At 41.2% G+C, this 22,656-nt stretch overlaps 1 protein-coding gene across 3 annotated transcripts in view; it reads right to left on the bottom strand.

The window, feature by feature from the left end:
- itpr1a (inositol 1,4,5-trisphosphate receptor, type 1a) overlaps positions 1 to 22,656 on the bottom strand; it is an 88,363-nt gene that overhangs the window by 19,942 nt on the left and 45,765 nt on the right. For 2 of the 3 annotated variants that reach the window (XM_061727549.1, XM_061727550.1), the window contains 8 exons: positions 12,803 to 12,850; positions 10,015 to 10,147; positions 7,682 to 7,869; positions 1,965 to 2,148; positions 1,588 to 1,841; positions 648 to 848; positions 444 to 554; positions 174 to 269 (listed from right to left, as the gene is read on the bottom strand). In XM_061727549.1, the coding sequence (XP_061583533.1) occupies positions 174 to 269; positions 444 to 554; positions 648 to 848; positions 1,588 to 1,841; positions 1,965 to 2,148; positions 7,682 to 7,869; positions 10,015 to 10,147; positions 12,803 to 12,850 (1,215 nt within the window). The remainder of the gene's footprint in view (positions 1 to 173; positions 270 to 443; positions 555 to 647; positions 849 to 1,587; positions 1,842 to 1,964; positions 2,149 to 7,681; positions 7,870 to 10,014; positions 10,148 to 12,802; positions 12,851 to 22,656) is intronic. The other variant, XM_061727551.1, reaches the window with a different exon arrangement.

Below are 22,656 nucleotides of genomic sequence, written 5' to 3'. Positions count from 1 at the left end.
TAGGATTTAAGCAAAGTAAAGATACTTTTACTCAATTACAATTTTTCAGTACTTTTTCCACCTCTGGTAATATCACAACACAGCTAAAGCTGAGAAGATGTTTTGAACCTGAAACGCAAGAAGTAGATCAGTAAAAGGATGAAAAAACTAAATGTACAAGATAAGTTGCTCACCAGCTCTTTAGGCTTCATGTTGTAGAGGATTCTCTCAGCATTCTCGCTGTCATGGCGGCTCTCCATGATGGCGAGCAACAGCTTGGATGCATTGTTCTGAGAATCCCCCCAAAAAATGAAGACAGGCAATATTAAAAGAATAAAACAGATGGAAACGCTTTGGCACTTGGAATTGGTCAGGGAACTACCACAGTTTTTTTTTTTTTTTAGCAAATATCAAACAGAGCTTCATCTTAATTTAGATCCTCCACTTTCAAGAGCAAAACCCACCTTGAGCTCCAAAACTAGATCCATCCGTTTCTTCCCAAGTGGGTTGATGTCATTAAGAATCAAAGCTATAATGATGTCAATGCCGTTAGACTCGTGAGTGGCAATGCAGTTCTGGAAAAATAGGAAGGAAGTATAAAAATAAAAATTAAAAAAAGACGTGTCTGAGCTCTCTGAAAGCTTCCCCTTACGTCATATCTGCTGTACCTGGTTTTCGTGGCAGGGACCTTGACAGTACTCTGTTAGACTCTCCAGAGTTTGATTGATGAGGGCGACGTTCTTCTCATTGATGTAGAGTCCCAGCAGACCGAGACCTCCTGTGGTGCTGCCGCAGATGCAGTCTAGGAACTGCAGGGTCTCACACACAAGGTTGTAATTGTTCTTTTTGTTTTGACAACGTAGGAAGTTCTGCAAAGTTGGAGGAAAGAAAAAGATTGCAAAAGGGGCTGGAGGTGCATTGACATATTCACCATTAACTGGTGTTTAAGAGCAAATCATGAAGCATTCAGTTAAACTAAAACTGAAAGTTCTTTGAGTTCTGTTGATGTCTGTTTTGTGCCACAATTCAGCAGACTCTATTAACCACTGCATATAAACACACTAAAATGCAAAGTGTAATAACTTCTGCCATGACTGAAGATAATTCGTGAAACCTCCGTGTAGAACATCAGAGTGAAAGAAAAATCCCTATTCATTTTTACGTGAACTTTACAGCTAATTAACTTTAATACTGAAATATTTTCAATTGTGTTCGTTTATTACTAGACATTAAAATGTATTTGAAGTATAAGGGAAATTGTGCAATTACTTTTTATTTTCCAGTTAAATATCTGCAGGCATCTCTGAGACTTTTATGATGCTTTTAATGGACTGACATTATGCAGGTGCTTTCTCGCCAGAATAAACCAAAAACTGAAGGGTTTCGTAACAGAAATAAGCCCTTTGAATCTCAGAGGAAAAACAAGGCACAGCAAAAAAGGTTTGGGACTCCTTGAAGTTTGCAAATTTTATATCTTTGCAAATAAAAGGCATTTCATGTAATTAAATCATGATTACAGTAAATGACCAGTGCGTTACTTCTCGACTTTGTGTGGCCTACTGAAAGGATTTTTTTCAAAAGTATCATCTGATGCTCCGTCTGTCCCACCTGTAGATCTCGGTTGTGATTTTCACAAAGCAGCTGGAGGAAGCGAAGAATAGGCTGCATGATAACAATCAATAAGCTCATCTCTCCCTCATCCTGGTTCTTGTCCCCGGCGCTGGGCTGGCCATCTGCCGAGGGAAAATGGTCCTCTGGGTCAGCTTCTCGCCGATAAGAGTTGAAGGCCTTTTTGGTGGCAGATGAAGCCTCTAAAAGTTGCTCTTTCACATCCTCCGTCATAATCACCGCAGAGTCTCTCACTACAACAACAGAAGCACAACACAAGTACGCTTGTCAGTCATCGATGCGTAAATCCTCAATAGACGATAAATCTGAAACCTCAAAACATCAGGTGATGCATTTGAGCATAAATGCTTTGGGACCTTTTTTGCGAGGGGGGACATCTTTGTCCAGGTTGTCGTCATCTCTCTTTCTGTTACCCAGGTCACTTGTATTCACGGTGACCGTGGCTTTGATCTCCAGCTGGGCCGACTTCATACGGTCATAAAAGACCCGGAAGAACTTCTCTGAATTCTTGTCGTCTGTCAGACGGCAAAAGAATGAACGCTGGAGACAACAGTGGTGGGGAAAAAATAAAACATTATTGATTGTATTGTCTGGAATAAGCGATGCTGCAAGAGCGGTTGCTCTGATGAACTCCCACAACTAATAGAGTCTCAGAGTAACCAATCACGTGCAAAAAATCATCTAGCACCTTCCTTGATAACCATGTCTGCCTCACTCTGCTGCAGCCCTCACTTTGTATTTCTTTTTTATAATTTGTATAATCTTTTTGTATTTTTTTTGTATAATTGTCTTGTAAAATTGTAAATAGGTTATGTTTATTTTTATTCAGAACTGTCCCTTTTTCTTTTCTTTCTCTACCTCAAACTGCTGCACCTTAAATGTTTATTCTGTATCATAGAAATACCACATTTGTTTTATTGTTTATTTCATTACCAAAGAACGAAATTACCAGAGTCAAATTCCTTGTTGGACAATGTTCGAACCTGGCCAATAAAGCTGATTCTGATTCTGAAGTTAGGGTAATTGTAAAGAAGTCAAGCGAGGCAAAAAAATATAAAAAAATATTAACAAGTTCAAACAACCAAAAGAACGACGTAAAAGGGTGAAAAAATAGATTTATTAGCTAAGCTACCCATGACACCAAAATGTGCTTTACCTGTAGATGTGAAGTTAAACTGCCAGGTTGTTCTGGTTTGCTTTACACTACCACTAAAAACAGTGCTGTTGTGGTTTTAAATTATATTTCAAGAACATAGTTTAACCGATTCTACTTATTAAGTAAAGATCAGCTAATAAAAAAAAAAGACTCCTGCAGTTTGTTGGATATAACAAGCCATTTAAATATATTTAGTTAGAGTGAGTGGGGTTTTTAATCAATGGCTTTAATCTTACAGTTTAATGTGACAGAAGTGGTTTTGTCAAGGCCTTCCCAAAACATTATATAACCTAGTCTTTATTTACTGAGATAGGAGGATTTTAAGGCCTCAGCTATGGCTGTAAAATGAGGTCAAGCAGAATTAGGGCATTTTCATGCCTGCCAGGCGCAATGTACACACCGTGCTCCAGCCTGCAGGGCCGTGTTTGGATTATGTAAGTGCTGTTACTGCTGCAGCCTAGGGGAAGGCTTCAACCAGCCCAAGCAGGCTTGCCACACTTGCAGGGTGAAACATGACAAGAGAGCGGGAAGCCTTGCCCGCCTACCCAAACGGAGCGACTAAAAGGTGTAATGAGAGAGAGGGAGAGAAAAGAAAAAAAGTGGTGGCGGCAATATAGATACCGATGAGGGAGAAAAAACAACAACAACAAAAAAACTGGTTATTGAGAGAGGGGAAAGGAGAGGGGATCTTATCAGGCAGTATCTAGGCCACCTCTCAAAGTTTTTTTACATAACCATGTGTCTTTCCAGGTTAAATGCAAAGCCGGGCTACTGCTGGAAGCAAATAGTCACAAGGATGTTAAACAAATTGGACTTTGTTTGTCCTCTTCCATGGCCATCGTCTGATTGTTTTTGGAGTAACATCGTTACAACTTGTAATGCTAAACTCCTACCACTGAAAAAAATAGGTACAAAACAATGAAGCAGCCAAAAAAAGAGTCTGTGTATCTTACTACAGACGTGACACGAAACAGAGCTAACATAGTTTTAACTGAGACGCTGCATTTCCAAAGGAACAATGTTAATGACTGTGCGCTTGCGCGGCAGAGCCTCGTGCCCCGCCCTGACCTTCCACCACTGAGCAGCAGGCCTCCTGCACGTACGCACCCTGCCAAAACTCAGGGACAAGGAGATGGCAGCATTGGGAGAGGGGAACTGCCAAGCAAGGCCATCACGTAATAAACAACTTGATGACAGAGGCAGCAACAGGATTAGCCGCACCAGCGGCAACCACACTCACAGCTCACACCTCGGACCGTGCCTGAGGAGGGCGGAGTGGCTGGGGGGGCAGCGGTGGTCCGTGCCTGTCTGTCTTTGCTCATATATCTCTGTCCTCTGAGGGCAGGCCTGCAGGAGGGGAGGGGAGGGGAGGGCAGAGGAACGGTGAGGACGGCAGGGTGCAGAGGGTGAGGCAGAAGGCACAGGGCCAGACTAACACGCATCAGTCTGACCAGAGAAAACACAGGAGAGCACTCCCCCATAGCTCCCGCACCCTTTTTACATTATATAACACTTGTACAGTACGAGCGCACAGACGCGAGAGTGCACACGCCAGAATGCACTCTGACTTTTACACTCACAAAACTGGGTCGGCTTTCCTCGGCATCAGCACATGCCAACTTTGAGAAAACACACCCACATATCACACATGATTCACAATTCAGGATATTCTCCCAAACCCTGTGACTCTGAGCTTCAGTCTTATGTAATCAGAGCCATTTTTTTATTGCCTATAATGTGTTCCAGCGTGCAGTTGAACTCGCACAGTAAGGTTAGCTGGACCAGTACCAGGCCGGCAGGGGTGTTTCATCTTTATTAGACAACGGTTATATTTCACAGTAGGTTTGTTTGATTTATGGAGGTTTGAAATGTTTTGCCACACAGTGAAATATTCACATGTAGCAGGGTACACCGACAGAGACAATATTTTTGAAAAGCAGTTTCAAAGAACTAAAGTTTGGTTTTGTGAATCGAGTGCGTCACTGAAACAGAGACCAGGCCTGCACGTCGAGATAGGAGGCCACAGCAAAGAGAAACCGCAGCAACAAAACTTTCATTTTAGGATTTCTGCAGAAATGTTTGTCACAATGAATCAAAAGTGAAAACCTGAACTTTCATGTCTAACCACGCTGCTGCCTCTTTCATGTTTCGGTGTCGGTCCTAACAGGACAATTTACAAAACCTGCGCCCAACACCGTGTCAAAACACTGTTTGCTCAGGGGCGCTTGAAAAAAGCGAGGACACGGGTGGAGATGTCACTTTAAGGATGAAGTAACACACACGGTGGTCAAAGCAAAGAGAGAATGGAGAGATAGTAACATAGGAAGAGAAAGGAGAGGGAGAAGCATCTCAACCCCCCCCCCACTCCCATAGTGTTGGGTAAACACAGAGCCTGTCGGTATCTATGGAGACAAACCCTGAGCGGAATGAGACGAAGAGGAGCGGGACAGGGTGGGGGCGGACGACACTGAAAAACAAGGTCACAGCGCTTTCCCTTCTCTCCTTCCGTTCCGCCACTTGGCATCAACAAAGGGATGTTATGTAACAGCTATTTATACTTCTGCTCCCTTTTCCTCTCACCCTCCCTCTCACGTCAGGCAGCACCGCATGCAAACCAAATAGAACTGCTGCACGGCTCTCTTCTCCCCCCGAAGACCTTCTCCTCCGCTTTCAAGTCCTTCCCTTGTTCCACAAATCAGCCACATATGTCAGACATCCTCTTCAACCTGAATTAAAGTCAATACAGCCTTACTTTCAAATTCAATTTAAAAAAATAGAAAAAGACTCATGAAACACACCTGCCAATGAAACGCTTTGGAGGGAAACAGAGGCAGCATGTCATGTGGCGGGACAACAGATGGTTGACAAGTGAAATGTCACAATTCGCCATGTCACAGCTCTGTCACAGCTACTGCAGGAGCAGGGATAAGGAGGGCGAACAGGAGCAAATAAGAGAGGAAAGCACTAAAATGTAAGCGCTTTAAGATTATTTTATGCAAAAACCCCACAAAAAAATCTAAACTGTGTCTCAAATTGAACACGGTATGGAGGAAATGCATCAAATGCTTAAACTAAAACACTGTGGGGCCCCCCATCAGCGTTGAGTCTGGACTGCAGGACAGTTCAGCACCTGGACTCTTATTACAGAGCTCTTGGATTACTTGCATGATGTGGTTTGGAATTCCCTTTATCGCAAAAGAAGAGCTTCCCAGAAAAAGATGTCAAAATGACGGCGTATGTTGTCTTTGCAGAATGTGAGGTGCACATGTGGTAAGGATGAGTTCATGCCCACGGACATGCTGCAGATGAACTGAGCTGATTATACTCTGGATGGTATACCTCTTCTATATCCGAGATGATGCATGATGCATCATCTATAATCTCCAAAAACAAGTTTTGAATCCAGATTTCTCCAGATTTTTTATGTTAGTCAGTACTGGGGTGCTCTTTCTATATTATGTAATGCTTCTGACTGATTTACATAATAAGTTGTGTGAGCTTCCACCCGATTGATTTTTTTTCTTTGTTGCTTCTATTCTTTTTAGAATTTATGTTAGCGTCAAATAAGAAATCAGCATTTATCTTTTTCCATATTCATTTTTTTTATTTTAAATTTATTCAAGACGCCGTTCCTTTTTTTCTATTAGTGGGGTTTTATCAGGATTAGAGTATGAGTTTTATAAGAAGAATATAAGTGAGTGCAAATAACTGAATGAGCATGCACAGGATATCTGGGGTGGTGTATTTTTGTGCACTTTACAGGCCAAGAGGAGAGAGTTAACTGTGCAATGTGAGAACAAGATACCAACACCTAGCGGGTGCTCAGCATGGCCCGTCTGTGGATCACCGTGGCTTTTATCACAGGGTTCACCTCTTCATTGTCAGTTTTTGGGGGAATTATGCAGCAACTTGAATATAAATATATTGTTATAAAATATATATTAGCACTGTGAGGTGCATTTTGTTGCTCTGCAGGAAAAGCTGCTTTTTCTAAAAGAAATGAAAGAATATAAAGTTGACAGGAGATCCGTTTTTTTCCTTAATCCCCTCTGCGTTTCCTCATCACTCCACCCAATCTCCCCACTGCCCCAGTTCCGGGGGCCCAGCATGACCCAGTTTGGGCCGGTAGGAGAACACGAGGGAACGAGGCTGGAATGTTTTGAAGGCTGAGACATTCCTCATTGTTCATTCACACAAGCCTTATGTAACAGACTGATCACGTGACGTAGCTCTGCAGCAGTCGTGGGAGCCAAAGCATTATCTCTGCCCCAGTGGCTTCCTCACTCTAACCTGATTATGCAAGCGCCGTGCTTACACAACAGGCAGGCGGACAGACGAGATGAGGAGACGGGAGAGATCAATTAGCAGAGCAAGACACAGAGCTACATGACAAACACCTGCAGAGACGGATAGGGCTCAGAGTGGCTCGGGTTGAACAAAACAGGGAGAAATAGACGAAAAAAAAATGTTTTTAAATAAAATATAAACATCCATCAATTTGCACATCCCCAAAGGCTTTTGTGTCCCAATTGGAAACATGAGAATATTTTATCATAGCGTGATATAAAAGGTAACCCCCCCCGAGCAGCTGTCCAGGTCTTCCAGCCATACTCTATGATATAGTGTGAGATATAAGAAGAAGAGGAGTTGCCTTGGTGATGCATATATGCAGCCACAATGGCACACTGACCTACATACAACTCATCGCATGCTTGAAAACTTAATTCAATGGTGATCGTCCTACTCATCACATTAAAGCAGTTTAGCTATACTGTAGCAGTAAACGGTAGGCTCCTTATAATAGGGCGATTTCATTAAAAGATAGAAACATGCTCAATTGTAGGATTACAGACATGACAATGTTCCTCTTAATTCTCAATTTCACATGTGTGTGCTAAAGACTTGTCGATAACTGACCTGAATGGTAGTGTTTCCACCTTCGAGCAGTGCAATGGCCAAGAGAATGCTTTCTTGGAAGACTCGGTCACTGGTGGTGTTCATGATCAGGTCAATAACCAGATCAGAAGCTCCTTCTTTGTCCAGGTGACACTGCACTTCTGTGAGGCTCATTTCCCCTCGACTCAGGCCCCCTGGACCTCCTAACCCTGCATGACCGAGACGGGGTGAGAAGACAAATAAGAGACGCTTAGATCAGAATCAGCATCAGCTTTATTGGCCAAGTTTGAGCATGCCCGACAAGGAATTTGACTCCGATTATTTCACTAACTGTACCCAGATTTAAAAATTAGCAAACCGTAAATAAACATATGTACAGTAAATAAACAAATGTGGCACTTATTAACATATATACAATTAAAAAAGTGAAAGGTCCAGCAGCACTTATATCAGGTAGAGTGAATACGAGGTCATCATTTCTGAATAACTGAAGGCTTAAAATTAGGTAAATACAACCTCAGACAAATAACTACCCATGTCATCATTCACCATGTCATAATATATAACAAAAAATAAGTAAAAAGCATTGTGCAAAAAAATGTGGCACACCCAATGATTCAATAGTGAGTAGAGCACTCATTAAGGTTTAAAAGTTGTGTTTTAACACAAGTCTCTACCACCACATTTAAATAAGGTTGTCTGTTGGCTGGGCTTTGGTACCTTGATTCTTTTCTTTTTCACCAATTCTGTTGGAGATTTGCCGGTGTGTCTGTGATCATCGTCCTTTTCCCTTTTGCATGATTCAGTTTTAGTCAAGTTTAAGCTGTTGGACAGGAGGCCTTACATTTGACCCAACAGTACTTGACTATGTAAATGAGACTGATAATTGACTTTACGGTGACCAGTTTCTATGACTGCAAAGATATCAAAATGATCAAACCTACAGTACGGCACCATGCTTCATAGTTGGTGTGAGACGTTTTGCTGTGTGTTATTGTTAGTCTTACCCTAAGGTCATACTGTACTCAGAGAAATTAAATCTATTACTTGTGCTGCCTCCAAAAAAAATTGCAATTTCATTCTTCTAATCTCAAAATTATGTTTCATTTTTGTTTGAGATATTATGTGCTAAAACCTCAAAAATCTAAAAAAAATTAACTGCAAAGCTTGATACTGACACTTCACATTTTATTCAGCAAACTAAATTAAGTGAAAAGAAAAATATATCCTTGATTAATTTAATCACAGATTCATTTTTAAGGGACTTGGATATAATCCTGGTAGACTTACTGAAGCAGATCATACACAGACCTTGTATGGTGCAAATTTACAGTTGTATAATTGACTACACTTGACTCTGCCTGTGATTCCCCCCCCGGGCCTCAGCTCCAGGCTTCATATGGAATTCTTATCCTGGCTCTCATTTCTGCAACAGGTGCAAAGGCTGTTTTCACAGGAAGTAGCGGCCCGTCTCCAAGCAACAGTAAGAGATTTATCGTGGAGGGGAGGAGTAAACTTCCTGTGGTCTGGACATGTGCCAGCTTCTTGGTGTACATGGGGAAGATGGAGAACCGGGACGAGCAACAAAGAGGCGCGAGCCGCGTCTTTGTTGCAGTTCAGCAAAGATACTATTGGTTTCAATAACTGAGATGGTTATCACAGTTGTCTGACAAGTGTCATAAAATATAAATGTATTATGTCACACCCATCTTTCTTTTTTTTTCTTTTACGGGTCACTGGCACTCCTATTGACTGCAAAGACTTGTGTCTGCTGTGTTAGATCAATATGGCAGCAGTAAATTTATATGAGCAACAGACTCTCGGCACATGTTACAACTCTCAATAAAGCGTGTCCTCCTGAACCTACTTGCATTACACATGTTAAAAATCAACCAACGGTTCAAACAGAATGAAAGACTGAACAAAGCAGCATTGCTTCAGTATTTTGACTGTCGATAGTAACACAATTACCACGTTATCATGAGGTGATAAGGATGTTGTGCTCTGCATGCTCAAAGGGCAGCTCGCAGAACAACCATGGAGCTGATAACGAGCTCAGGGCCAGACAGATACAGCCCCATCCTTGTGTTACATTTTGTGCAAATCTAAAGCAAAAGGTTCATCGTGACTCTGCCAACTGATATAACTGTGATTACTACCGGCAGCAAAACATCCTTCATGGGTTGTCAGAGGTCCTTGGTAAATGCTTTACAGGGGCATCAGCTCAGCTAAAGATGTTTATATCGGTGTACTCATGGCCTTGTGAGAGCAAACTAAACAAAAAAGATCTGTCGGATTAAAAACTTCTCTGTTCCTTGTTGGAAATGAGCATCCTCACTCCCAGAGTCCCCCACCTGATTGGGCTTTGCCTGGCCCTACTGGACTGAGAGGGCCATTGCCAAATGACGTCAAGCTGTCTCTCCGCCCACCATTTCGATGGAAGTTACCATAGTAACGGTTCACCAGAATTTGCCTCAGCACTTCACCCTGTAAGGGGTAAAGAAAGAAAAAGGATGGAATGACGTTATGTGAATGAAAGATGGAGTGAGAGGAGGTTGTGTAACAGCAATGATATATTGTGCATTTCAGTTTTTCATGCAGTTCAAAACACCCCAGTCTCAGAAGATTATAGCCTGCCTGCCATCACGGTCACACCCTGTAATTGATTGCCCTGGAGAATCAACACTCTAAATATTTAACATTTTCAGAAATTTTGTGCACAAGAAAACTTTGATGCATAGTGTAAAGTTTATTGCCGTCTGCCACCCACACGACGTGTCTATTATGGGAACAGTGACCCTGTGCAGTGACAATGTGAGGTCCCAGGTTTTCACTTAGGCAGACCTGAGGGCAGCCCTCCCACACTGTGACTCATTGCTGCTGAGCAGTCGGCAGCACGACTTTGCTGTTGTTATGGCAACCACAGCCCATAGCTACCTGACAGACCTCCCATGGGATAAAGTGAAGAAAATGAAAGAGAAGGGCAATTTTGCATTTGTGTGCCATGATGTGCAAATTATTGTCGGCTGTGGGTGGTCTTTGAGAGACGACAGAGAAATTATGTAAGCTCCCTTCCATATTTATGCTCCAGGGTCAAGATTAGTTTATGTAAGTGGTGTGAAGAACACCGTTATCTTTTTTCCTGATTGGAAGGTTAATCAACTCTATTTATTGGGCACAATGGGAAAGTATTATCGGTTGACATCAGAAAATATTCCCTGCTCTCACCAGACAAATATTTCTTTGACATTCCCGAGAAATTACTTAAAGCAGCACATTGTAACTTTTCCACCTTAATATCATATTTCCAGAGTCATTGTGATGGTACATCAACTTCCAACAGGTTTAATGACACCTCTGTCATGGTCTGAGGGGTCTGTATCACCTTCACTGGCACTATGTAACTTTGAGGTGCATGGTAGGAACCCTTCCACACTACTGGTAAAGCACTACCGCTTTTGTCCAAAGGGGCCGCCAAACTCAACAAAAGCTGAAAGTTACATTGTGCTGCTTTAAACCCTTAGTTTAAGGTTTTACCTTAAAGAATAATGTAAAACGTAAAACTGTCAACACAAACTTGACGTCAAGGATGAGCAAACTGACAAGGTGTTAAACTTATATTCCTAAACTTAAATAAATTTGTTTTAATTTAAAAGAAAAAAAATAATGAAACATTTTATTTATTTTTTTAATGAAAACATTATTTTCTTTTTTGTGCTTGAACCATTTATGTGGGTGTGTCAAGTCCAACTCAAAAACTAATATAACATAGTGCTGTCCAATTTATTTGGCATGCCTTAGGTTGGAAAAAATAAGTGAGCTGGTTTTGATTTGTAGGGTACTGTGACATCACAGACCTGTATTACAGGAACAAGACAACTCTCAAATCTTCTGTGAATTTCACCCAGAGGTTTCTGAAGAAAAGCTTTGGAGCCAATTATTCAAGCGGAAAGAAATTATTCCGCCCAATCCCAGTTACCGTAATCCAAAAATGTGCTAATGGTTGGAACAAACGAGCCTGGCAGTCTCAGATTGAACCATCTATGTCACCACGTAACACAAGATACATATTTTAGCTAAAATTGGCTCATTGTTATGTTAACTGATGTTACCGAATGTTAATTAATCTTACATTCATTCTGACCTCGTTTCAGAGGTCATTTCGGTCGCGACGTCTGACACAAGAACCGCGAGAGCTCAAATGAGGACTGTCAGAACTCCGGTCAAGCTCCGCTATCTAAGCCTCGGCAGCACCAGCGGTTAAACTGCAACTACGACCTGGACCCTGGAAGGCTGGTCTTATATTGTGAGGGTCATGCGTCTGCACCAGGCAGACGAGACATAACCAGCTCGGCCCAGGGCTCGACCCCAGGTGAAGACCAGCTTGGTGTAATCCAGGGCTGCTAGCCAGCTACCAGGCCAGTTTTTAGGGGTCAATGAAGATAGTGCCCCTTTTGGAGCCACCCCCAAGTGGTCATTTAAGGAAAGGAAATTCTTTATTTTATTTTTTTGCCTTCCTTTATGTCAGACTAACAAACCAGATGTAACCCTTTGCAATTATCCTGCTCTCCATCTTAATTTCCACCCAAATTCTCATTATGCTGCTTTTGCTTTACCTACCAAGTAGGAACCTAATGCACAGTTTAATGTTTAAGTTGAATGCACATTCTGTGGAATAAGTGGATGGTTTGGAGTTGAGCGGCTGACTCCAGCCACTTAAACCAGCTGTGTAAAAAATGGCAAAAAAGGGAGCTTTTGTACTTTATCCTTGTGGTATTTCAACTAAAACATGACACTGACACTTCATTAACACCTCAGGAAATTATGTCAACCTTTGAAAAAAGGCAATTTATCCTTTAAAAACAGATACACGGCACTACTGGTGTATTATTCAAAGCCTAGACTGCTATTAAACAAATGTAATGTTACTACATTTATTATATTAAATGATGGGATCGACTCAACATCTTAAGTTTTGCCATCAACACTACAGAGAGAGCCCAGAGGGAAACGTGACATTGTCTATCTTGATTAAAACACAAGTATTCACTGGGTATGATTCAAAGCTCTGAAGCTGAGCAACAATCAGAAACAAAAAGCTGCAGTTTTCAGTTGAGCCGCCATGCCGTTTCAAATACGTACCCTCTTCTGGTCCGCCAACAGTTTCACGGGCTGATTCTGATCCAGCGGCTGGGTGCAGTGAGCAGGGCAGGCACATCAACACAGACACAGAGTTAGTATTCATGCAGCACAAGGAGAGCAATTGTCAGATTAATTACTACATCATGTATAGCTGTTTCAAGTTGCCATGCAAAGGTCTCTTCGGTGTGAGTTGCCATGCTTTTACTGCTGGGTCAGAAACTGTTGCAGCATTATGGCTGTGGAGGATTTAGAGCAGAGACAAATAGTGTGTACAGTGCTGTCTATTAAATGAAATAATAAAAACACATTCAGGGTGAGTAGATCCTTCATGTTGAATCCTATTAACTTTATTGTTTGTGTCCTGCATTCAAGACTGCTAACATGTTGATAATTACTTGTTTTCGGCTCTTAAACACTCTGTTTTGGCTTGAGCAAGTGCATCAGTGGATGCCAGATGTAACACACACAAAGTTTAGATGGTCAAAAGTAATTGGACATAGTGAAACACTACAATCAATATTCAATGGTTTTCTTTTAAATCTATTTAAGTCAATTATTGGCAGGACTTCTTAGCTTATACACCAGCAACAGTTTTTTTTTTTTTTTTTTTTAAACATCCCCGAGTACAATCCCTCCACGGGTCACTCCAGAAACTTCCCATTGTTGTGGGGTCTCTCTGTCTTTAGTCTTGCCTTTAGAAAATAAAAAACCCTCAGCAGGACTGAGTTTGTGTGCCGTCTTGGCCTGCGGCGAGACGACATCGCTTCAGCCAATAAAGCTTTTTTGACTGCATGTTAAGATCATTGCTGAATTTCGACATTGTAGGTTTTAACGGACATATCTGTTCAGTAGAATGCTAGCTTCTGCCTGCTGTTAAATCATAAATACTGTAAATGGTCATTTTACACCTCCATTTAAGCCGCCCGTAGTCAGATCTGGCTGTTCTGATCTTAGATATTCTACAAGCGTATGTTGTTGATTTCCTTTCATTGCTGACCAGGAAACACAAGAACCTTCATCCTTGAAGGTATTCATGGCTTGCTGCTTAATCATGAAGGTTATTTTATTTCCAGGGCAACTGTTTCTTTATCATATGGACTTGTGCTCCTTGCAGACTTTTTATTTACTTTCCCTTCTTTAGGAATTAACCACCTGCATGACCATGACCATGCAGACAACTACCTTCAAACTACCGTACACTTTCAAACACAGAATTTTTTTTAAGTCTATAAATTGTATGACAAAACAGAATTTTAAGAGGAGATTTGACTATCTTAGCTGATTAATTACACTGAAAAAACCAACATATTTTTGAAACATATTCTGCAAACACATACTGTACTGCACATTTAAATTAAGACAAATGATCCTAGCTTGCATACAGTAAATTTTAAATCTCATTTAAAACAAGAAACATAATGTCTTAGATGGAAACAACAACTTTGGGAAGACCAACGACTTCACAGTATGACAGGAAACTTTTCTTTTCTTTTTTTTAACTATTGGAGGCAGTTTCACCTGCAGTGTAGACACTTTTTTTGTATCTGCACCGCAGCTGGTACTTTCCTGCCATGAAGCATCTGTGGCCCAACCGCATGCTGATTGGACCAGAAAGCTAAATTGCAACAGAGAGGAACCACCATTAAATAAAACTAGTATAAAGTTGGTCATGAAAATAACAAAATCTCAACTTTGGCTTCTAAAAACCCAGATGGAGAACTGAAGTGACTGGTCTCCGACCCACTGGCTGGCAAACATGCAACTGCAACTGCATTTTTGCAGCGCAAACCGAACACGAAAAGAAGCTCACGTTGTCCATAAACCTGACAGACACCTTAGAACAGTTCGGTTTGAATGTACCTAATAACCATCAACACCACGGCACATGCAGGAAAGAAGAATTGGCCAATTTAGCAAATGCCAAATTCTTCTCACCATTTATGAAAAAAAATAACTGACTAAAAACCAAAACCACACTGCAACTTAAAGTTAAAGTCAGCATTGAGTGATCGAAAGGTGAGCAGTTTTCTGTTTGAACCATATTCCGGTCAAGGTAAAGCGAAACCTAAAAATTTTAGTGTCAAAACACAGCGAGGTGTTGTTTTCCCACCTTCCATTTTCCACCTTCCTCACGTCAGATGACATTTCAGCACCTGCACACAATGTACAGTTTGTGGAGACTAATGAAAACTGAAACTGGTAAAAAGATGCTGCTCCACATCTATTGTTATGTAAAAGGACTTATTAGAAGGGGGCAGGGGAGGGGCACGGGATGATGGATTTAGCGTTGCATAATCAATTCAAATGGAACTAGGCCACTAAACCAGCGACAGGGAGCTGTTTGCGGCAATCCGTCATCAAAAGCACATAAAAGTACGAGTGAAATTAAGTGAAAGCACGCAAGTATGAAGAAGGCTCTGGCCTTATTTTTTACTGAATATCTTGTCTTGATGTCTTCACTAAACCCAGAATAAGATGATTACCACAGAAAGGCATCAGAATTGCACTGGAGCTCAATCCCAGATAAAACACAACTGTTACAAACGCGTTTTAAGAAAAAAAGATGGACAAGACATGAACTTTTTAAGTGGATAATAACAGAGGCAGACCATGCTTGGAAGTTATTCTGTGAAGACATTAAAGAAAAATCCACAGTACAGTGGGAGATTTACTTGCTTTTTAACTGCCACCCTTCGAAAAAATGATTTCCTCCACTGGTTTTCTTGATAACACTGATAAACATGTCTATGTAAGTCAAGTGGAAATCTCTCAGATTTGTGTCTACTCATGTGGTTGTGTTGTGGCATATGCCTAGTAACTCTAGTCTAGTAGGGCTGTCAGATTTAGCTGGATTTTATGGTGGACTTGGGCCAGTTTGGACACAGCATATTTTTCTTCTGAATGAGGGCGTTTGAAAGCGACCTGAGTGGATCATGAATGAGCCATGTGTTGTGACCTTAGTTTAGGGAAAGAGTTCAGTTTTAGCACCAGTTCCAGGCTTTGTTTGTTTAGCTTGGTACCTGGATTGAATGATGTCTTCTGAAAATCAGAATTTGGGCCAATATAGGAGCCAGCTACCTCCCCCGCCTGGCCAGAAACCACAAAGTTCAGGCTTCATGGGGTTTTTAAAATCGTAAATATATCCCGTGGGCCTTGTTTGGATGCAAGGAATTCTTCGTGTTTTATCATTGATTACTTATGGATCTAAGCATCATTAAAAGCCCTGGAAGTCTTCAAAAAAAATATGCAACCTGCCAACCTGCAGGTGGATCAGAGGAGAGAGAGAGAGAAAAAGAGTAGTAGTCGACACAGCCCACGTAATCTTTACCCCTAGTATACACAGTATGCGTCTCTTCCAATCTTAAAACATTTGACATCTAAAAAACAAGACCTCCCCTAAATTCAGAAACACTTTTTTTCCAGCTTTGTAAATATTATACATCAGTTTTAAGTATAACATGTCTGTCCTTCAGATGGAGGCGACAGGCTTTTAAACAACAGGCGACAGCAGAAAGACGGATATCATACTTTGGTTCATGTGAGTTCCTGACAAAAACGTTCTTTTTCAGTAGAAAGTGTCACATAATTTTTCAACAGTATCAGATTAGTCTCACGTGAGAAAACCATTTGCGTCAGGTTCAACATTGGCCAGTCACAACTTGAGCTGCTTTGTGTTTAGTATCATGACGTCAAAAACTCCTTTCTGGCAATTCCAAAAAACAGTTTGAGCCAGAGCTGCATATGACACCGAGCTTGAGTTCAGTTCATGTGGCGAGTACCGACACCCTAGAGGAGCAACATCTTTCAGAAGACTCTTAAAGCTAGTGACCACATTAAACCGCAGAGCAATATGCTGATCAGAGTTGGTACAGTGTGTGCAGCTAATCATCCCCAGCTCCACCACAGACACCACAGAGTAACCCCGCAACGCCGCCACATCCGCCCCGGGGTATTTCACCAAACTGGAATCTCCCCAGGGCAAACCCCTGATCAGTCTCGCACCTCTAAGATCAACACTAGAGGAAATATACATGTACACATACACGCACAAGACAACCTTGTTTCTTTTAGAAAGTGCAGAAATAAACATGTCTCTGAATCTTTGCAGCCTGAGACTGAGTCATGTTTAAACCCGTGGTGGATGACATGAAAACTTGGGTTTACCACTTGAGGGCTTGTTATGTGCAGACAGAAGATCAGACTAAATTCGAAGACTCTGCGCTCTCATTTTCATGGAAAATGACCTACTTCTAAGCCAAACCTCTGAAATTAGTTTTGTTTTCTTGTCTTGACCAGAGACGGTACAGCCCTGCTGAGACGGCCGGAGAAAATGTGTTTAGTGAATTGGGGGGAAAATAAATAAATAAATTAGGAAGCCAATTGCCTTCTGACTTTCTTCTGTTTATGGAAGACAAGTGAGAAGAGAGAAATTTAATTATCAATAAGAGGGCAGACATGAATCGCAGGTAAAGAGGGAGGCCTGAGAGTAAGAGACCCAGCGCTGCATATCTTGAGGTCCTCCGACTCCGTCTTCAGTCAGAAATGGATGCATGCACAAACCAGAGAGGTTTATTAAAAACGCAAAAACCTGCACAGGACTATTGCATCACCCCACCTCATGCGACCCATATTAATCATGTTTCCTGTGAAATAAGTGCACATATGGTCCCCTTTCCTCTTCAGTCCTGTGTCTTGCTATTTTTTTTCCTCCTCATACATCTAAACGTGTCAAAAAGTGAAAATCATTTTCATATCACATGCAGGGAAACATTAACAACCAACTTCATTAAGTTTAAACAGAGTGGGCGTGTGTTTGTATCTCCATGAAAAAGGGTGTGAGCGGATGTGGGGAGTACCGTATTCCAGGAATCGTATCACAATAGTTCAATAGAGGCAAATTAGGAAAAAGGAAAGGCGGTAAAGGATTCTGCTCGACTGTTTTAGTGTCACACCACAGCTGCTTTTTCATGTGTAGACAGACAAACATAACACTTGACAAGACAAGTCTCATTAAAAACACCCACCAAACAACCACTCCCTTCTTTCTAAATCTGCATTTATACACGAGTGTGCATACACACACACACACATGCATGCACACATGCAAGAAGGGGTAAACAGCTCCTCTACACTTTTATTGGCAATTACTGTTGAAGGTCACACATCAGCAGCAGGGCTGAGTTCCAGGAAAGAAAAAAAAAGGCTGGTTCTTATGTAACCCCAGTGCAGAGTTGGCAAGGACCCAGGAATCGTGCAGCTCAGAGGCAAGGAAAACTAGGACACAGCCTCAATGACTGCCACAGCCTCTCACATTCATTAATACTCACACACAGACACAGAGCGCAGTCACAGTGCCCCCTATTGGTCTCTAAGTGAAACACAGGGGAAACACCCTACAAAAGCCAGAGACGAGATAAAACACCTGTATGAATGCAAAGAGAATTATGCAGGTTTTGCAGCCTAATGGTTAAAATCTCACTTATGCAAAACAGGTGAAGAGGGTTTGTGGTTGTGCACATATATAACATGCACACATATCGTAGATATATACTTACAATCTTTGATAAATAATATTAAGAGTGCTTAACCATAATTGTACACACGTAAATGTTCTGATGTCTGAGGTTTTGTACATCAGGACTTTAATACCATATAAATTTATTAAATCTTCAAATTAAGCTAATACAGCTTCTAATAAACAACAACTGACATAATCAACCTTTTCATTATAGGGTCAATTAAAGTTAACCTCAAGGCCTGTGTAGGAAAATTACGTTCATCTCATGATTCAAAAGTTCACAGAAACACACTTGGCAGTGTGTTCTTTTTTTGTGAAACAGGTTTTAGTTGACGCAGCGTTTTCTTGAGGTCCTGCAGTTCAACAGGGTTGAGGTCTGACCTTTGACTTTTTGATGTTGCAACATTTGACTATTTTCTTCTCAGCCATGCTGTTGCTGCGGTGTTATATTTCAGATCCTTTTCCTGTTCTATGACCCGATATTAGCCGAGCTTCGACAGTCAAACAAAAACATCTCTAACTTATGCGTCATTGGGACAATGTTCCAGCAGTCTTGTGATTTGTATAGACGCAACTCTGCATCTCTCCCTTTAGGGCCCTTCCAAACAAGTTCAGTCTTTCTCCGGCTTGAACTAACATTTTTCATGCTAACCGAGTCCTGTACAGTTTGAGTTTGGGATTTTGAATCTTTTACATTTTATTCAAGAATTGCAGAGTCCAATCTTGCGGTGAGCTTGCTGGGACACACTAGTGGGAAGATTGAATGCTTTGTCCTTTGTGAATATTCTCTCCATTTTTCTGAAATCTCTAGACCAGGAAATTGCCAGAACATTTTCTTTTATAGCGGTGCTCGCACTTGCCGTAGCTCAATTAATCAAACACACATGATTTGCAACAACCACCTGCTACTTACCCTCCTAATTCCTGTGGAACCACAAACAACGGACTTAGTCCACGCTAATCCTAAAAGCTGGTAAAGACCAGGGGCCTCATTTATAAAAGAGTGCGTAGGATTCATAGTAGAAGTGTACGTGCGCTCAAAAGCCGAAAATGGCGTGCGCACAAAAAAAAATAAATCGAGCCAGGCCACTGTGCCACTAAATTTCATGGAGACCGAGATTGAGATGTTGTGGATGAGGTGGAGGCCAGGAAAACAACATTATTTGGTGGTCACAGTAGTGGCATCATTAACAATACAGTACATCGTTGCTGCGCTAAACGCCGTGAGTGCCACGGACAGATCTGTGGCAGAAATAAAAAAGAAGTGGTGCGATCTGAAGGTGGAGGCCAAGAGGAGAGTGGCCCGGCACTTATTTGTTATGTCCTCAGTCACTCTACAGTTGGAAGTGGTGGGTGACGAGGAGTAGGAATGGGCGATATTTTACCGTTCACGATATATCGTCAAAAAAATTCCTCACGATAAGAATTTGTCATGTCGCGGTAAAAACGACAAATTCCCGTTGATGATGTTTTTGTGTAAAGCTGATTTATGGAAGGAAGGAAGGAAGGAAGGAAGGAAGGAAGGAAGGAAGGAAGGAAGGAAGGAAGGAAGGAAGGAGAAAAAAGAAGGAAGAAAGGAAAGGGGAGAAGGAAGGGAGAAAACAAGGAAAGGAGGAAGGAAGGGAGAAAAGAGGAAGGGAAGAAGGAAGGGAAAAAAGAAGGAAGGGAAAAAAGAAGGAAGGAAGGAAAGAAAGAAAGAAAGAAAGAAAGAAAGAAAGAAAGAAAGAAAGAAAGAAAGAAAGAAAGAAAGAAAGAAAGAAAGAAAGAAAGAAAGAAAGAAAGAAAGAAAGAAAGAAAGAAAGATAAATTCCCATTGATGACAAACATGGCGGATCTGAGAGCGAGATAGATTCATAGTTAAAAAGGTGGAGTTGAATTGATATTTTTTTTATCGTCATTTTTATCGTTATCGGGATAAATGCCAGAAATAATCATGATACATTTTTTAGTCCATACCGCCCATCCCTAACGAGGAGGTTCCCGCCACGGCGTGTCCTGCACCGCGGCTGCAGCACCAGAGCGAACCCAGTGCTGACGCTGTGCTTCAAACACAGAGGGACACGATCAGCACTATTATATTATAAGTCTGATATGTGATGACATTAAAAGTATGACATGAATCTGGCTTCATTTCACCACCTCACCGTCTGCATCGCCAGTTCCCCATATCTTCAAAAAGTTTGTGCGCTAGGATCAAAGTTTGCGTAAAGATACGCACATTTTCCCGTTCAGTTTTTCGTTTTAAATCCCAACCTTTGCGTAAAAGGTGGCGTGCGCATCTTTCAAGCCCTGTTTTGTGCGCACGGAAGCTTTATAAATGAGGCCCCAGATCATTTCTTTTTTTTCTTTTTTCATCTACTTTGGTCATTTTACTTTTAATTTGAACGTTCTGTTACATACAACCTACTGTGAGCAGTAGAGGCAGCATAGGGCAAATTATTATTTTTATCTTCTTTGTATATGATATTCTGTTATACCTGGTGTGGTCCTTTAAGAAATGGGTTTTAGTGAGATGCAAATATTTGCACCCGCAGCTGAGCTTAATGGTTGCGGAAACATGGTGTTAAAAAAAAAAGAAGAAACTTTTCAGGCATCACACCACAATATTAGCTGAAAACCTAAATAACCATGTGGATGCCCCATCGCTATCGTTTACTACATGGTTTGTTTCTCTCATATTTGTATGCATCTGCAGGCTGAGGGAATGTAGTATGACGAGTAGAGCGACCAAAACAGAGACAGGTGCAGCAAGGAGATGGGCCAAGGGTTACTGCTTATTTGTGTACAGCTTGTCACATTAGCAACAGTGAAACTTCTGGCCAGATTAAGACCATCACTCTAACATTGATGGCAAATTCACTGATGTCACCTTATTGTTTCCCTGTGGAACACAGACTACTAGCATGTACACCTTTTATTTTTCCTTGTCCACATTTTTTAATATATGCAGCCATCACTGCCAACCATAAAATATACAGTGGTTTATGTAACTCATCCATTAATCAAATGGTTAATGGACCCCCATGTCCTGCTCAAGGTTTCTTCCTTCCTAAAGGAGAGATTTTCTTGCCACTGTTTGGCTTAAGATTTTTCTCCCACTAGAGGAGTTTTTACCTGCCATTGTTTATGTGATAATTGCTCGGGGGTCATGTTCTGGGTCTCTGGAAAGCTCCTAGAGACAACTTCTGTAGTAATAGACGCTATATAAATAAAATGTAATTGTACAGTATTACATTTAATAATGTTAAAAATTACTGAATAAAAGTAGTGACAATTTTCCTTTTAAATCCACCAAGCTGGCTGAAGCAGCGCTGCTTAACCAAGAGAGCCACCAGCAGTATGAAGATGACGGTGTGAGGGAAATGAGCAAACCTGAAGGAACGGGTGTTGATCATACCTGCACTAAACTACTGGCTGAGACTATTTTTTTTTTTTACAGCAATCAAAAATCAATAAACCAAAATTCAAGCTAAATTGTACCCATCCACAGCGGAAGACTGAATACAAGGAGAAGAGCTCAAACTGGACAGAAGGACATCTGTACACATATGTTAGTTCTGAGAGCAGAAACACGGTTTCGGGGGGAAAACGGATCATATTTTTACACAAACTGACCTTTTAAGTGTGAGGTAGAGCTCAGAAGGAGAGCTATACTACATCTGAGCCTGTTAACAAGGACACCAGCTCTCCATTTGAAATATAGTCTGACTTACAGGCGGTATTGCAGCCTAAATATCAGAAAATAAATCCCAAGAAATAAAAAAGTTTCCTGACGAAATAAACATAGCATTACTTAATAAATGTCCCCTGAAATTAATAAAAGCTTGTCCATGACAAAATGTTTTGAATTAAAAAAACTAAAACTTCATTCATGTGAGTTATTTAATTACGGATTTAATCCACATTGTATTTATTGAATTCATTCTCAGTCATGTATGTCCTTTTTTGAATTTTGGATCATTATTATGATTTGATTCATAAAAATATGACTTTCTATGCAACTCCAGTCCCTTCAGTACATGAACAGCTCTCAGTGTCTCGGTCCATGATGGCAACAGGAACACCTCGGCTTCACCCCCGTACATTACAGTGAATCAAACCTTCCCAAAAAGTGGATTATCTAATCCCAGCAAGTGCTTATTTGCCAAAACAGAGCCATCTCTGTGCTTTCTCTACAATCTCCTAATGTACATCAAAAGCACTGGGTTTTCCGATACCGCTTATGAAAATAAACCCTGCACTTGACTTGCATTATGTGTGTCTCGCTGTCGCAGACGCATCCCTTCACTAGCGCAGACAGGGAGGGTACGGGCGCTAAGACTGGGGAGACCGGATT

This window comes from Cololabis saira, chromosome 8 (assembly GCF_033807715.1).
Source record: "Cololabis saira isolate AMF1-May2022 chromosome 8, fColSai1.1, whole genome shotgun sequence".
NCBI classification, from domain to species: Eukaryota; Metazoa; Chordata; class Actinopteri; order Beloniformes; family Belonidae; genus Cololabis; species Cololabis saira.
The sequence above is the reverse complement of the archived record's forward strand: the minus strand, read 5'-3'. Positions and strand labels throughout refer to the sequence as shown.